The 17072-nt window shown below is 46.2% G+C and overlaps 1 protein-coding gene across 1 annotated transcript; it reads left to right on the forward strand.

Moving 5' to 3' along the window:
* Positions 1-10783: 10783 nt before the first annotated feature.
* Positions 10784-12384, forward strand: LOC120643718 (leucine-rich repeat receptor protein kinase MSL1-like). Its single transcript, XM_039920170.1, has 2 exons — positions 10784-11632; positions 11854-12384. Exons 1-2 carry the CDS (start codon positions 10845-10847, stop codon positions 12194-12196), a joined length of 1131 nt encoding a protein of 376 aa, XP_039776104.1. The 5' UTR covers positions 10784-10844; the 3' UTR covers positions 12197-12384.
* Positions 12385-17072: the final 4688 nt, after the last annotated feature.

Below are 17072 nucleotides of genomic sequence, written 5' to 3' on the forward strand. Positions count from 1 at the left end.
CTCTCAGGTCATCATCAGATCCCATCAGGAATCCGCTGCGCATGGTTCCCATCAGTTATCCAGAAAAAAGATAAACTATCAGGAAAAGATATGAATAGATAGGAACACTATCTTTTCTTTCCTCGTCCATTAATCAACCTCAGCAGCTCAGCTACTTACTCGTCCATTAATGGTAATATGACGAACCAATCCTCTGTGCCAGATAGGGTTTGATCGATGCGTGAATGCGTGGCAATAAAAGCTAAACTCGAGCCAGCAATTTCCTCGGTCAAATAAATAAAAGAACAATCAATGTCACTGCATGCTTTTCTAGCAGTACATGACTGCTGCCTATAAAAACATCAAACCATCGCCAAGTACTAGACTTGCAGTGGAAGAGAGGAGTAGGAATGTAGGATGCTCAAGGGGTTGGAAGAGCCTGCCATGCGTGCGGGGCGGGGAATGGGAGGCAAAAGGGAAATACTCGTCAGAGGAACCAGAACCTTGAGGGAGGAGACGGACTTGGTTGGCACTATAGTACAGACCTCCATGTAGGAAATAGGATGAGTCCTAAGCGTAAGCGTAACCGTGGGCATGAGGTTGGTTGTTTGCGGAGGCTGTGACAGGATGGTCGCCAGCATCCCTCTTGGCGGAGGTATTGTGTTGTTCCACACCATGCCATTGAAGATGCACACTAATTGCTTTCATTTGCTTGATTTTGCAGAGTTTAGCAATGCGCATCCAGATGCAGCCATTTAGGGCATTGGCCTTTTCGATAATGCCCAAAGCAAATGAGATTATAATATGGCAATAATTGTATCCCAAGTTAGATTCTACAAACACAACTATTCTTGAAAAATGAATTGAGTGTATTTGTTTCATTCATTTTTAATTTATCGGTCAATTTGTGTAATTTCACTATTCATGCATGTCGATGCATGCTCTAGTAGCACAGCTTCACCAAGTCTAGTTCCATGAGCAGCAGAAATTTGCAGTATTATATGTGTTGGAGTTGCGGAGCTAGCTATTTATTAGTTCAACAGGATGTTACACTGTCACGCCCAGTTTTGAAAGAATAAAACCGAGCAAATAATCATATGTGCGCTAGGATCAAATTACACACATATGACGACAATAGTGAATAACAGTAGCAATGTCATAAAGTACCGAAGTTAAATTTATTACAAACCAAGCCGAAAGTCACTAATATAAATAAATAAGCATTTCAGTTCGCATTTATTCTAGCAGCGGATACTCCAACTCCACAGGTAACTGACTGGAGAAAACGTACGCCAAGAAGTCCTGAATATCCTCTGGGTATTCCTCAAACTGATCTTGCTCTGGATGATGAGGTAATAGCAAGGGTGAGCACATGTCGTACTCAGCAAGTATATTGGAAAAGTAAATGACATGCAAGGCTTATAACAAGGAATAAAGGTTGGCTGATGTAAAGGGGTAAGCATTTTAATTGATATATAATTTAAAGCAGCTATTTACTAAGCATGTATGAACCAAACCCATATTTATAAAAGAAGTAATAAATTTGAAATAAACAAGTGACTTGGAACAATTAAACATCTGAATTAACTATAGTGATTTCCATTAAGTTGAACATATGAGGGTCCGAGCCGCTCTTGATCGTGAGCACGGCTGATATATCAGTTTTCACTCTACAGAGGTTGCACACTTTACCCTCAAGTCGCGTAAAAGTTTAAAAGAACTTTAAACCCAACCACGCATGTGCTGATCAGGCATAATACCACACTTCCTTAGGTGTGATTGCATAGGGACGCTACGAGGCCTTTATAAAGACTCCTTAACCAGTAGTAGCCCGCTAAGGTTTCAGCAGCTGCATAGATGACTCTCCCCCAAGACATGACCAATTCCCAAAACATAGAACGTACCCTTGGCTGGCAGTGATCACCCCATCACAGCTCCCCCCCCCCCCTCATGCACCTTTCGGTATGCTACTAACAAGCTAGAGACATTTAATTAATCAGCCAAGACCAGAGCCATGTAGTTCTTATGGTTGCGCTGTTTTCCCAAGTGGTCGCTCCATGATTGATTTTAATCAAAATCACAAATATAATATTGTTCCAAAGAATATGTATAAATCAAAGTCTCATGTCTCAAAAGGTATTGTAGAAACCACCCATAACCATTGTTCAGCGGCTAAGCATACTACCCAAAAGACTTTTATAACAAAAACCCGGCTAATCAAGGACAAGGATCATCAATAAGGATATATAGGTAGTCCCCCACAATATTAATGCATGCAAGCTTAATTAAATGTTATTGGGACAAAGAATGATCAAGGAATATACTTGCCTTGCTCACTTGCTGCTGGTCAAAGTCTTCAAAGTCTTGCTCTTGGAAGTTCTCGAACGGCTCCTTGTCTATATGTCACAAACACGCCAAGCAATATAAGCACATACAAGCAAATAATAGAAATAAATTAAAATAGTACACCAATCATTAAAAAACAGAGGTAAAACACTTGAAAACTAATTTTACACATTGCAACGATCGTAACGGTACCAAGAATGCTTAAAACAGAGCTAAAACGGTAAAGATACGCTAAAAACAACATTGCAGGGACTTGTTTACGAGAAAAACTATTAAACTGGACTAAACAGAAAGAAAATAGGGCTAAAATGTAATTATTTTGAATAGCAGTGGACGGCGGGTTGAATTCAGGAAAACAGAGGGGGTTTTATGCAAAAAGATCAAGTTGACCGGCGGTGGACTAGGTTTGCCTTGTCTAGATCTATTCTGAGCCGTGGGATGAGGATCTGACGGCCACGCTCGCGTCTGGGCACTGGGCGGCGGTGGAATGCGGAGCGGGCGGCGCCGCCCGCGGGCGTGGCGGAGCATCACTGGAGTTCACCCGATCCAGGGCTCCGGGACGCCAAAAATTGCGCGGAGGGACTCGTTTGCATGAGCACGATGCGGGGAAACTGATCTGGGGTCTGGAGGCTTCGGGGAAATGCCGGAGGTGGTCGGCGGCGATGGGAGGCGGCGGCGGGCTCCGGTGAGCATGGCGGGGGCTCGTCCGAGCGCGGAAACGAGGCGAACCAGAGAGGAAAAGGACCGGTGTCGAGCGGGGAAGCTTACTGGCTCACCAATTTGAGCCGAGCGGCGGCGAGGTGGGAGATCACTGGCGGCGCGCGGCGGCAAAGCTATGGCGGCGGGGCACGTGCGTGCTCAGCGAGGCTGGGGCGGAAAAGGCGGCTAAGGCTGCGGGGCCTAGGTGCGCGCAGGGAAAAGAAGGCGTGGGCGCGGCGCATGGGACCGAGTCGGCCCCCTTGGCGTGCGGGCCAGGTGGTCCGCGCCGGGGCGCGCCCGCGCCCGAGTCCGAGCCTTGCTCGGCTCCGTGCGGGACGAGGGGGATGACGGGCGGGGCCTGCCCGTCGGTGAGGGAAGGGAAGGGGAAATAGAAAAGAAAAGGGGAAGGAGGGTTGGGCCGGTCTGGGCCGAAAAGAAAGGGGAGGAAGGGATTCGGGCCGGCGGGGAAAAAGAAAAGAAAACGGGCCGGCGGAAAAAGAAAAGGACTGGCCGGCGGCCCAGTTAGCAAGGAAAATGAAGGAAAGGAGAAAAAGAAAAGGAAAAGAGATTTCCTTTGCCCAGAAAATTAGATAAAGCTGTAGAAAATAGAATAAAGGCTCACAAAATTTCAGGAAAATTTTGAGAGCTTTAGAAACTCGAGCACAATCAAACAAAAATAAAATATGCACCCGCATGAATGCAACAAAACAATTTAAAGCCTATGGTGTGTTTTCCAAAGTGCGAAAATAATTCCTTTTGAAGCTAGAAAATTGTGAAACTAACATAGACTCTTCTAATGCAAAATTTAGGGTGTTACATACACTATCTACAAATACCGTGCCACATTTTTGGTGTTTCATCTAGGCCTCGTTTAGTTGCTTGTGGAAAGTTTTTGAAATAGAATCTTATCACATTTAAAGTATTAAATATAGGCTAATCACAAAACTAATTATAGAACTCATCTGTAAAATACGAGACGAATTTATTAAGACTAATTAATCTGTCATTAGCACATGGTTACTGTAGCAATCTAGTGTCTAATTAGGCTCACTAGATTCGTCTCGTAATTTACAAGCAATCTATGCAATTAGTTTTTTATTTCGTTTAGATTGAATACATCATATATGTAAGATTCTCATTCGATGTGATAGCTTTGAAATTTTGAATTTTGCAACTAAACAAGGCCCTAGTCTAGGAGATAGATGCAACATCCTATTGTTCTGATGAATAAGTGGAGCGAGTTTGATGGATTCTAGAACATGTCCATCGGGTTCCCATAATTGGCTGTCCATTTTTGTACAACTACCATTATCAGAGTGCAATCACAGTGATGATGAGCAGATCTTCCGTGCATCAAATTAAAGGAATGGTCATTTTAATGAGTAAATGCATATATAGCAACAAAACTTGTGCTAGCAATTTCCTCCATCCACTCTCACTGGCACAATGACTGCCTATATATAAGTGATCTCCCGTTCTGTCAACGAACAAAATGGCAGCAACTAATATTAGAGTAGACGACGATTGCTGAAAGAGTTGAGTAGCTAGGATGATAAAATTAGTTGAAGAAGCGGCCATTTTGTGTTGGGAATAGGAGGCAAAAGTGCAATAATACATGGAAGATGATAGAGGACTAGCTGTCTAGCTATACTTGGACAACGCAATAGTATCAGAAATTTCTGTCACCTAATTAATTTTTTGTACATGATCGCAACATATATTTTTGTTATACTACTAAGAGTTACATTAGACATTCAGTGGAAAAGAGTGAAGTTAGTCTTCAATCACTACCGGAACACACAGAGGGAGTATGATTTAAAAGGCTTTACACTTTACTTGAATAAACTTTGAGAACGAGTTGATGAATGTGGGATGTAAAACGTTTGTAAGTATTTTAATTTAAAATTTTAGAAGTCTCACTTGAATGAGGACGTACAAAGTTTTGGCATATAATATTGGTTAAAAGTTTTCGAAGTAAATGATTAAAATACAAATTCTACCATGGTTTGTTAAATATCCATGTAAGCTTTGAGCCGTCCTAGTAAATAGTGACAAAGAACAAATTTGAAAATCGAACAGCAGCAGCACCAGGACCAGACCAAACAGTCGAACCGACCTCAAAAAATGGGAACTAGCAGTATATATATTTTTTTAACCAGGAAGACCGCTTATGCAAGCTACCAAGGTATGTTGGAAACAGGAGGCTAGAACCAAGTACTCATTACAGAAGTACGCCCCAAAATTTTTTTTGAATGGCTATACTCAGTTATATAGGAACTCTATTTCGCTTTTTTTGTGCTATTTTTGTAAACATTGTTTCCGTAGAATTTTATCAGATTGACGGCTCCTATTTTTTCAATCATTGTAAAATTTCTATTCACTTTAATATATACTCCCTCCATTGTTAAACATATATAAGATGCTTATGAGGAGTTAATTAGTCAACAAAAATCAACTTATCCTAAATTTCATGTATATGAGAACCGAGGTAGTAACTAACTAGCTTGTAGGGGCATAAAAAACAGAGTAATAAGGCAGAGCCACATGCAACTGGCCGGTGAAACGGACACAGTAGTAGAATATTAGTAGTATTCATATGTACCAGGAATCCATGATTAATTATCTAATGTCTCTTTTCATTATCTTGTTGATATGCTCCATCTAGTAGCGAGTCACATGTTGTATATTATAAGAGCTATGCAACGTTGCAGAGCATTATGTCTGTGCATGCTAAATTTCCTCACGCTTCAAACAATTAATTAGCTGGAGTGATCTCAGTGAGGCCTAGTACAAGCTCATTGCAGGGTTATTTCAAAGAGTGGATGTGTATGTAGCAAAAAATAAAACTCGTGCCAGCAATTTCCACCGCCAATAATATTGATTAAAACATGGGGAAAAAAGTCCACCGCCAGTGGCACAACATGGCTGCCTATATAGTGTTCTCTGTCCCGTCAAGAATTCAACGACAAAATGCTTGAAACCCATCACCAAGTACCAGACTTGGAGAAGAGGGGAGGACTACATAGGATGCTTGAGGATTGGGAAGAACCAGCCATGGGGTGTTGGAATAGGAGGCAAAAGGGAAATACATATCAAAAGAAACAGAAGGGCATGGAAGGCGCCCGAGTTCTATGGCGCGGCGCGCCTCCCTGTCCGAAACGGGCCCAGCGCAACTAGGGTTAATGGTGACATGGTACATGTACGGCAACTGTGGGGTGTGAAGCCATTGATATACATGTGATGTGCCGACACCAACTTGTCCACATAATGTTGCACTATCACTTGCAGCTATGGGGTTAATAGTACATTATAGATTAGCTTTGCACATTTGAAAAATATAATGCTCAACCTAGCACATCGGCGTAGAGGCTTTAATTTGTCTAGATTAGTTGGAGCATAGATGATACTCGAGAGATGAAAAGAATCTTGTATCCACGATTACTTTGAGAAAACACATGCAGAAGCAGAAATCGAATCATGGGATCTCAGCACTGGCCACCGAGGGAGAGTGGCGAAGGCCTCGACCATGCATGTTCTCTGCATTGCTGGCCTGCTGCCCTCCATTGCCATGACTTTGGCACACTGGGTCAACTGAAATCGGTGCCAAAAAAAAACCTTGTCAGCAGGAGTACGAACAGCACGCATCCGTGTAACCGAACAAATTAAACTAAAGTTTTGCTTCAACATCTTTATATAAATTGAGCTATATCATTTTACAATTTCTTTTGTTCATGCTCGGGTGGGAAACATTGCCGTTGCTAGGATCACAGGAAGTGCAGCTGAGTCAACTACATATGAAGCAGAAATCGAATGCTCAGTGCACTTTTGGGGGCTAGGACATTAACGCAAACAATTGGCATGCATAAGCATAACTGTTGTGGGCTTTTGGGGGTACCCACAGCCGGGTGGCGGAACGCACCCGCCTATTTCCCGAGGGGGAGTACTCGGGAAAGTGCCAAGCTATTAGGCTGATCTAGCTCAGGGGCAAGAACGCAAGAATACACGGATTTAGAGTGGTTCGGGCCACCGGAGCGTAATACCCTACATCCACTGTGTGGTGTACTTAGTATGAATGAGTAATCCTCTGCCCAGCCCAGCCCGGCTCGAGTCATTCTCTAGCGGGCGTCCCCCTTTTATAGTGCAAGGAGGACGCGTACACAGGTGTTGGACCCCGACAGATGGGTCCAACAAGGATGTATATTTTACTATCAAAAAGACACTAATGGTGCTACAGTGGTCGAGAATCTCTTCCCGGATACGCTTCATTGCACTGTAGACTCTCTGACCGAAGGGAGTCTTCACTTGTCTCATCGGCGAGGCGCCCGTTGAGGCAATGTAGGTTGCGGCGTAGACTGTTGGGTCTACCGCGTAGGCGTTATGATACTCCATTGCCGAGCTGTCGTGTCTAACTGGCGTAACAGACTAACGCGCGTGGCATGGGCGGCGCCAGCGATTGCTCTGCGCGCCTTGGTAACACGCGACCAATAGTGCAACCTGTCAAAAGCCGCCTCGGGCTCTGCTGTGGCAGAGCGCACTTCCGTCTACTGCATTGAATGCGGTAGGTAGGCGAGTCTTCCAGTGGAAGCCACACGCCCCCGCGCGCGTGCCCGCACCTATGGACACGTGACGGCTCCGGACCAGCCCCAGGCAGGGTGTCGGTTCCTCTCTGCTGAGGGGTCCGGATAGTATATGGGGGTCCGGGACCCGGTGGGGTCCGGTACTCCCTGGGAGGTCCGGGGGCCCCAGCTGTTTTGGCTGAGGGCTACCTCCTCCGGGACACGTGGCGTCACCGAATCCTCCCCAAGCGGGAAGCGGGTCCGGGGCCGTTTGCCGGGAAAGTAGGGCTCCGGACCATAGGGGTCCAGCTGCTCGGCCGTCAGGGCGTAGTTAAGGATAACTACGAGACTCTTGTCTAGACACAGCAAGAGGGGGTACCCAGTCCTGGGGTACCGACAATAACTACACGTCTCCATGGTCTATTTCTCGTCGGTGTCTCCAAGCTTGTAGGTAATCTTACGATTTTGATCAAACTTAGTTGAAGTCCAGGGCAGGCTAGTGAGGCAGCTGGTGTGTGCACTCATGGTTGACGACGGAGCATTCTGCAACCCCAACATGACTCCTCGTTGCCGTTTCAGTTGTTAGGTATACTAAATCCCAAGAAGTTTGTCTCAAAGATATGCTAAATTTTCAGCAGTGCTAGGAATCAAATGCCCAAGTCCTTTGGCAGCATCGGTTACGTTCTGCTGATGACAAATACTGTTTGGATGAATGGATTGCTTTCCTTTCATGTAACACGTGACACTTGATTCTGTTTGGACTGTTTTGCTCTCAACGCTCCTTTGAGCGGCACCTCTCTCTCTCTCTCTCTCTCTCTCTCTCTACGCCTCCTGTAACTCTTTTGCTCTGCTGTAACTTGTGCCTTTTTCAATGAAAACGGTTCAGGCTGGCCCAATGGATCCGCCGGAGTCCCCGTAAAAAAAATGCTAATTTAGCAAATATATCCATTTCTGACTAGTTAAACATCCCCTTTTTTCAAGGACTGTATACCACATGAGGTTTCCTTTGCATTACTGAAAATTTGCAGTAAATTAAGATAAACTTTGGTCTTTTAAACTCGGATACAAATTTGCAAATGCAGTTACTGTTTCATGACAATTTATCTTGCCAGACAATCACTAAAATGTAAGCGTGCAATGAACCAGGCGGACAACGCAGTGTAGTCCCTAGTCTGGAGCATGCTACTCAATGCAAGGGGAGTATACCCAGTTTCAGGAGCAGAAGAAAAGGTTGTTAGCTACTATTAGTGCGAGTAGTGGCACTAATAGCCCAATGAACTTCTTTTGTTATAAAAGTAACAACAGATGTTTACTTCACTCTGGAAAAAAAGATATTTACTTCACTCTCAGTGTCTTTTTGACTCTTTCTGGATTTGTTTTCCCGTTGACGCTTGATCTAGTAAGACTAGCCTGGTTTCAGGCGGAACAATAAAAATGCCCTTGCCAGCAGCAGAAACAGAGAAACTGGTAGGTACCCAATAAAAAGATATCCAAATTAACTTCCATATGCCATTGGCAATTTGGCACAACACTATTGGAACCAACCCCTATATATACACAGTTGTTTCCCTTTGGTTGAACAGCTCAACAGAGTGCCAGGACGGTATCCAGTGCAGAGTAGGCTAAAGGAAGAAGAGAGAAGGATTGCTGGAACAGTTGGGAAGAATCTATAGGGGTGTTTTGATTGGGAATGGGAAGCAGAAGGGAATTTTGCATCAGATGGGAGTGCAGTTTGAGGGAGGGAGATGCTGAACTGGCCGGCGAAATGGACAGAGTGGTAGAACAGTTGACGGCATACAGCAGTTTGTGTCTGGGAAAACGCACCTCCCTTGTCTTGTGTCCAGTAATGTCAAATTAGAAGTGGTTCCAAGAACTGATAATTCTTCAAAGCAATCGCTTCTGTATAGCCTTGTGGATCATTGGACCAGCAGCCGGGGAAACGACCCTGACTGCTCGACATAGAGATGCACCTGTGGTAATGAGATTTTTGAACAAAGTGAAAACTCTAATTTCTCTTTTTTTGGTTCGCAAAAAAAAACTTCTCTTTTTGTGCGTAATTTTTTTTGAAGCAAATTTGTACGTGATTTGGAAATGAACTTTTTATATGCTTTGTACGCGGATCAGAAACTACAACTGTGGTGAGATATGTGGTAATGGGTACATCATAAAAGAAAATTGAAGCTCGGTTCTTAAACAAACACAGCCATATGATTAGGCACTGTCCGAAACCGTTCTAATTCTGCCTCAACATTTCGCCGTTGCCTTAAACATGCTTACATGCCAGAAGGCTCAAAAGTCAAAACTACAATACATATCCATTGGTTGAGCACAAATCATACGGCATCCAACCTAGTCAGCATCGGAGAAGATATTCCAGAGATGGAAAGACAACTACGAATAAGAATCCATAATATATCTCGCAGACAGAAGGTCGGGCCTGGTGCAGCGGTAGAGCCTACCGGTTAGGTAAGGCTTGGGGCTTAAAAACAACCCTTCCCCAGACTCTGCACAGTGCGGGAAGCCTACGGCACTGGGTACACCCTTTTTAATATATCTCGCAGACGGGAACTGGACCCTCTACTATTGTGCCAGTGGGCCCAGCCTATAAAAATGTCCATAGATGACAAACATTAAGTATGAGGTAGCTCAAATATACTTATAATTCTTGAGCAATTAGTCAGAAATAGGTTGATTAGTTTGAATTTAACAACTTCATACAAATCTCTGGACAAGTTGATCTTTTATTTTTGAAACGCAATACAAACACAAATCAACCTATCTTCTGAGTAAAAGACTTGATGGTTCCACTAAAAGAAACCTAAACAACTGACCATAAGGTCGGTTCATTTATTCACAAATATTTAAGTCTACTTCCTCCTATCACTAATTCATTTTATCATCCCATCCAACAAATTTCGTAGTGTCATAAATATCCCACTTCTGTGTTTGAGCTTGACGTGATGAAAACGTGTATCTTTGGGTTTGTCCAGACGTGGAAAAAGGGCATCTCAAAAAGAATAAAAAAAAGGGAGGACGTGGAAAAGGGCAGTATGGTAATCTCGTACCCTTGACTCCCCCAGCAGTCATCAGTCCAAGTCACCGTCCAAGTCCACGCTGACGGCGACGTGGCGACAAAGTCAACCGCTCCCCGCCGAAAAGGCCGTTGACTCCACCGACGACTCGCTCCTCCTCCTCCCCCTCTTCCTCCCAAGATTCACCCAGCCGCGGCCGCGCCACCAGACTCGCCGCGCCGCCGGCCACGCCATGGACGTCCCCGTGCTCGCGCTGATCGTCGTCGCCGGCGCCTCCGTCGCCGTCGCGGTGCCCTGCCTCCTCCTCGCCTTCCTCTGCCGCCGCCGCAGCCGCAACAGCTTCAAGCCGCTGATGATCCACCAGCGCTGCCGCTCGGGCCCGGCGCTCCCTGTCTCCGCGCCGGAAACCTCCTCGTCGGCGTCATGGTCGTCCTTCTTCGGCGCCGACGCGGACGCCTGCTGCCTCGAGAAGCTCTCCCTCGCCGACCTCGCCGCCGCCACGGGGGGGTTCTCCCCGGACAACATCATCGGCGACGGGAGCTTCGGGTTCGTCTACCGCGCCGTGCTCCCCGGCGGCGCCGCGGTCGCCGTCAAGCGCCTCTCCGGCGACGGCGCCGCGGGCGCCGGCAACCGCGAGTTCCGCGCCGAGCTGGAGGTGCTCGGTAGCCTCAGCCACCCCAACCTCGCGCGCCTGCTCGGGTACTGCGCTGCCGGCCGCGACCGCATCCTCGTCTACGAGCTCCTCGAGCGCGGCAGCCTCGACGCGTGGCTCCACGGCGGCGCCGGCGACGAGGCGCTTCCCTGGCCCGCGCGCCTCCGCGTCGCGCGCGGCGCCGCGGCCGCGCTCGCGTTCCTGCACCACGGCCGCCGCCCGCCCGTGCTCCACCGCGACGTCAAGTCCAGCAACGTCCTCCTCGGCGAGGGCTTCGAGGCCAAGCTCGCCGACTTTGGCCTCGCCAGGATCGTCAGAGGAAGCCCCGCCAAGTCGCACGTCAGCACCCAAGCCGCCGGCACCGCCGGGTAAACCTTACAACTTATACGCTTTTGCAGCAAATTAAACTGCACTAGTATGTGCATATACACTTTTTAAATACTACAATCATAGGTCAACAGAAATTTGCAAATTGTCACTAGTTATGCTAGTATGATCTATGGTAGAATATATACATGAATGTTGAAAGTTAAATTTCTTGGTGAAATTAAAAAGAAATGACATGTTTATGTGATGTTTTGTGAAATAGGTACGTGGCGCCGGAGATATGGGCTGGTGTGGGTGCGACGGCGAAGGCGGACGTGTACAGCTTTGGCGTGCTGGTAATTGAGATGGTAACAGGTCACCGGCCAAGCTGGCCGGTGAAGGCGGAAATTGGGGAGAAGGAGGTTGACATGGTGGATTGGGCGAGGGAGAAGATAGGCGCCGGCCAAGCCTCGGAGATCTTGGATCGGCGGATGGGCGTCGGAGGGCAAGGGAAGGAGATGGACGAGGCGAAGGGGCTCCTGGAGATCGCATGGCAGTGTACGGATTCTTGTCAGAAGAATCGGCCGACGATGGAGGAGGTGGTGGCATTGCTGAACAAGATATGAGCTAGAATGCCAAATCAAGTGCCGGCGATTCATATGGCCACACAACAGCATATATAGTGAGTTCAGACTTTAGAACAAGAAATACTTGCTTTCTCCACGAAATAAATACCGATGGTGTGCCAGAATTTTGTACAAATATGTATCACATCGTGTTGCTAATAACAAAGGGCGCATTCAATCATGGTCCACATGTCTGTGCCTCATGAGTTGCTGCTAGCATTCATCTTTGCATCTCAGAGACGTCATTATGCCACCATCTTTAGCCAACTTACAAGTTTTCATTACTAGCTGTGGTGGCAGTACAAGCATCACAGTTACAGCGAGCATTCTTCAGGGTTTACACGAGCAGGAGAAAACCCTTTTACATGAGTGGAGGAAAAAGACATACAGGCACGGCAAAGATCTAATGAAAGGGATGAGGTTCAGGCATAGCAAAGCATGATACTTCACTGTGACCGTACAACATCAGACATTGCGTCCAGACAACAACCTGATGCGAACTCAAGATTTTCAGGGACGTGCTAGGTCAGCGAAGCTGATGGGTACTTTCTGGTTGCCTCCTATTCCTACTGCATCTTTTTTTTCTTTCGAAATGACTATTCCTACTGCATCTTGGCCCAACAGCTTTTTCCCAACTATTTAATCCTCCATTCCTCCTATCATCTTCCTCTGTTTCTCCTCTGTTGTGCATACTGTATAAACTAGCTCTCGTTTGTGTTTCTTCAGTGGGTACTGGGGTTTAGCAAGTGAGTGCATTATATTGCTGTGTATTCATTTATTTAAGTGATAATATCTTTCATGGAAGATCTGATCAGGGAACTGTAAATGCGGCTAGTACAAGGTGGTTAATCCCAGAAGGTAATGACTAATATGTGCATGCAAGTAGCTAGAACATATTTCACAGCATTCCAAAAATGTCATCTCCATGTACCAAACTTACTTGAAATGATAATATTTTTGGGTTTTTTTTTTTGGAAATGGTGGTGGCGCGTAAGAACAGGAGTATCTTGATTTTACTATTTCACAATGGCAGTTGTGAGTAATTTGCTTTCCTTCTTCTGAATAATCGCAATGGTTAAAATCTCCTCCTCTGCGCTCCTCTCTCCGCGCTTCACGGGAGCAACAGGGACGCATGTCGTTCACTCTGGTCTTTGGACACTTTGCAAAAAAGTCCTTCAATATTTTACAAATCACAACTAAACCCATCACGTATGGTCTGCACATTAACTACGTTCATATGTTTTTCACTTAGAACCTCCAACTAATACTTATTTCGATACAAAGAAGAGAAAATTCGATATTCTTATCGATTTTGCAAAAAGACCCCGGCATACTTTTTGCTTTCCCCCACCCGCAGACGCAAACCCTAGCTCCCTTACCACGGTTCTCCGCCGCCGCCCTCACTCCCTCTCTGCCTCTCCGTGCAGGCTGCCCCCCCCCCCTCACCCTCCCCTTCTCCCTCTCCGTGTGCCTCCATCGCCCCTTTCCTCCGCCGCTCCTCCTGCTCTCCACTGCCGCCGCCCGCTCCCGTGAGATCCACGCCGCCCCAGTCCTGAACCCGCCGCCTCCTCTCTCTCTCTCCTCTCTCACTCTACACTGGCAGCGCCTCCTCTCTTCTTCTCTCTCAGCATCTTCTTCCCGACGGCGCCCCTCCCTGCCCCTCACCCCTCGATCCTGCTCGTAGCGCTACCGGCAGCGGCTGCGCGCGGGAGATAGAGGCGCAGCCGGCAGCGGCGGCGGCGCGCATGCGAGGAGGAGGCACTACTACAAAAAAAGCTTTGTAGGGGCGGGCTAAATCCTGTTTGTAGGGGCAGACGACGCACCCGCCCCTAATCTCAGCTCCTAGAAATAGATATTTCTGGAAGCGGGTGCATTACCCGCCCCTGAAAATTGATTTCCAGGGCCGGACGACCGCATGTGCCGCCCCTGGAAATCGATTTTCAGGGGTGGTCCACGCCCCAAACCGCCCCTACAAATGGATTACCATGGGCGGTTGGTGGGGTGGACCGCTCCTGAAAATCGATTTCCAGGTGCGGCTCAGGGTGTCGCCCGGCTCGGGAAATGTTTTTCGGTCCCACAAAAAAATACAGCGATTTGAAATATGGATTCCCGCTATATTGTTTTATGGAGTTAGTTCGCAATCGAATCTCCACTATATTATTCTATCGAGCTAGTTCAGAATCGAATGTCCTAGTGATCGACGTGGAACCTTTCATAAATATCAATAAATACAAATGCAAAATTAAATGTAGTGATTAACCACACACATGTATCATTGCAATGCGTATTTAACTAATATAGTACATCATTAAAATTGTATCTTGAATGCATGGTTTTCTCCTATTTACCAACTTTACTAGAGGAGGCACACTGCTTCTTATTCTCCCACCCAAGAAGACCAAGATATTTACTCTCCATTGCTAATTCGCTGTGTTTATCATAAAATATTCCCCTCGGGTTGATCACTTTGTGCATGATGAAACTGCATAAATCGGCGACTACTTATAGAAGTTGTTTCTCATGAAGTTGCCCATAGTTCCTTTCGGGATGGTCCTGAAATTAACGAGAATCCATGAAAAAAGTAAGCACAAGTGTTAGATATACGCAAAAATAATGTAACATATGTAAATCTATATGTAATAAATAGTAGTCCCTTATTTTTTAGGATCGGTTGTGTATCTCCCTTGTACCCTGAGATGCTCACACAAGTAATACCCGCAGTACACGGAGCAAGCAGGTTGCTTGTGGCATGGAAAATGTGTGCATAGAGTCATTTCATTAGGCTTCTCAGGGGGATGAGCACCATTTAATGCAATATATTGTTGGTAAGGGGATGAGCACCATTTAATGCAATATATTGTTGGTAAGCCCTGTTTGAAAAAGATGGAAGTGAGAAGTTAGTCTATAAATGCATGTTATTTATGCGAAATTTTACATGATGTACGTATGAAGCATAGTAAGTGCACTAACATTCTGAGGATGAATAAGAAATCAGCGTATTTGTTCTTTGGATAATCCAAGGAGTCGAAGACAAGGACTCTTCCAATCTTAGGTTGCAGTGCAAAAGCGATCCAGTGATTTCTGCAATATTAAATATATAAAATTTTTTAGCTATGAATCGGAGCAAGTGTATATTATAACAAATGATTAAAAGTAGAAGTACCTAATGTTATATGGTGCAAAAACGACATCATAATCATGTTCCCATTTTTTCATCATTTTTGCTATGTAGGCTGCCACCATCTTCATGGCCTCTTTGAGGTGAAATTTTCGTTCCTTAGCTATTTGCGCAGGCATTTTACAGTTCTTGAAGAGATCATGGTCCTCTTTCCACGTATTTGGCCCGCTGTGCTTGGGCTCACAAATTGCTAGAGGATCAAGATACTTGATCCTTCTACCTAAGATATATGCATCACTTGTTTGCATCCTGTAGAATAGAATTATATAATTAATAAGATATGCGTATATATAGTAGTTAAGACAATAGCATAAAAGAAATTAAGTATCAATGAGGCACTTACATGCACCATAGTCTAACTATCTCGATGTAAAGTTCTTTGAGGCAGAACATAGCTTGGATGTCTTGAAAATCGAACAAGACATCAGTGATGCCAGGGCCTGCAGGTCCAAATACTTGGGAATAGTATGGAGCAGATATGGTACGAAGCCCAAGTCTGCACGCCCTAATGTACCAATTATGCATCCGCTGCATTTCACTTGGAACATCCTGGAGGCACCAATCAGGTAGAAGTGGCTGTCCGTATGTAAACTTCTTAGGACAATCAGGCAAATCTGGAATATCATCGACCCCGACTATTTGTTTGAAGTTTGTGTCAGTGCGGGGCTGGGAAAATCCTGATCTTTTAGCAGTAGAGGTTGAATCATCTTTTGACTTTGCCTTTGTCTTGTCCTTCGCTTTAGGCTTTGGATCAGCCTGTTTCATGTTTGCCTTGTGCCACAAGTTTGCAATCTCTTTCCCGTCCTTTAGCTCCTCACAAGCACGTATCACTCGCGGCACCTCATGCGGCGGCTGTTGTTTATGTGCTACTATTGGAGCCTTTGTCGGGGCTGATGATCGCGGGCAGGTGGAGATGCCTCTCGGGATGTAGTCGGTGGTGATCGCGGGGCAGGTGGTGATGCCTCTCGGAGTGGAGCTGGTGGTGATGCCTCTCGGATTGGAGCTGGTGGTGATCGCGGGGCAGGTGGAGTTTCCTCTCGGAGTGGAGCTGGTGATGCCTCTCAGGATGGAGCCCGTGGTGACCGTGGAGCCTGTGGTGATGCATCTAGCGATGGTGGAGCCGGTGGTGATCGTGGAGCAGGTGGTGATCGCGAAGCAGGTGGTGATCGCGGAGCCGCCGGTGGTGATGCATCTCGCGGAGCCGAGGGTATTTGATCAAGCAGTACGATATCTCGCTTATGCCAAAGAATTGTGCTGCCGACACATTGTCCAAGGCAATTCTTCCCATCTGCAGTGGGGATGTCTATCTCATTATACTCATAAATTGAATTCAATACTTGCTCCACTTAGCGACTTCTTTTGTCTTCCCGGCGCTGCCGATCGGATAGAGCAACAAGCAGGGAGTAGAAGTTGTTATTCTATCCATCGGATATAGCTCTCCAGTGGTCGAGGCGACACTGCTCTGAGCACATGTACTCGGTTGGGCAAGTACCGGAGGGGGCACCGGCATGACCACCAACTAGTTTTGCCCCACCTCTTGTGCCGAGTTGAACAAAAGTAGCCCCGACTGCTGGTCCATAACTGTTGCCCTCAACAAATCCTTAAACATTGCCTCCATTGCAATCTCTGCCGCTGCCACAATTTCTTCTTCGTAGCGGTCATGGCTCCTGTACCTTGACCGGTCCTTCTCGAACCCAT

The sequence above is a fragment of the Panicum virgatum genome, chromosome 8K (assembly GCF_016808335.1).
Source record: "Panicum virgatum strain AP13 chromosome 8K, P.virgatum_v5, whole genome shotgun sequence".
In the NCBI taxonomy this organism is placed as follows: Eukaryota; Viridiplantae; Streptophyta; class Magnoliopsida; order Poales; family Poaceae; genus Panicum; species Panicum virgatum.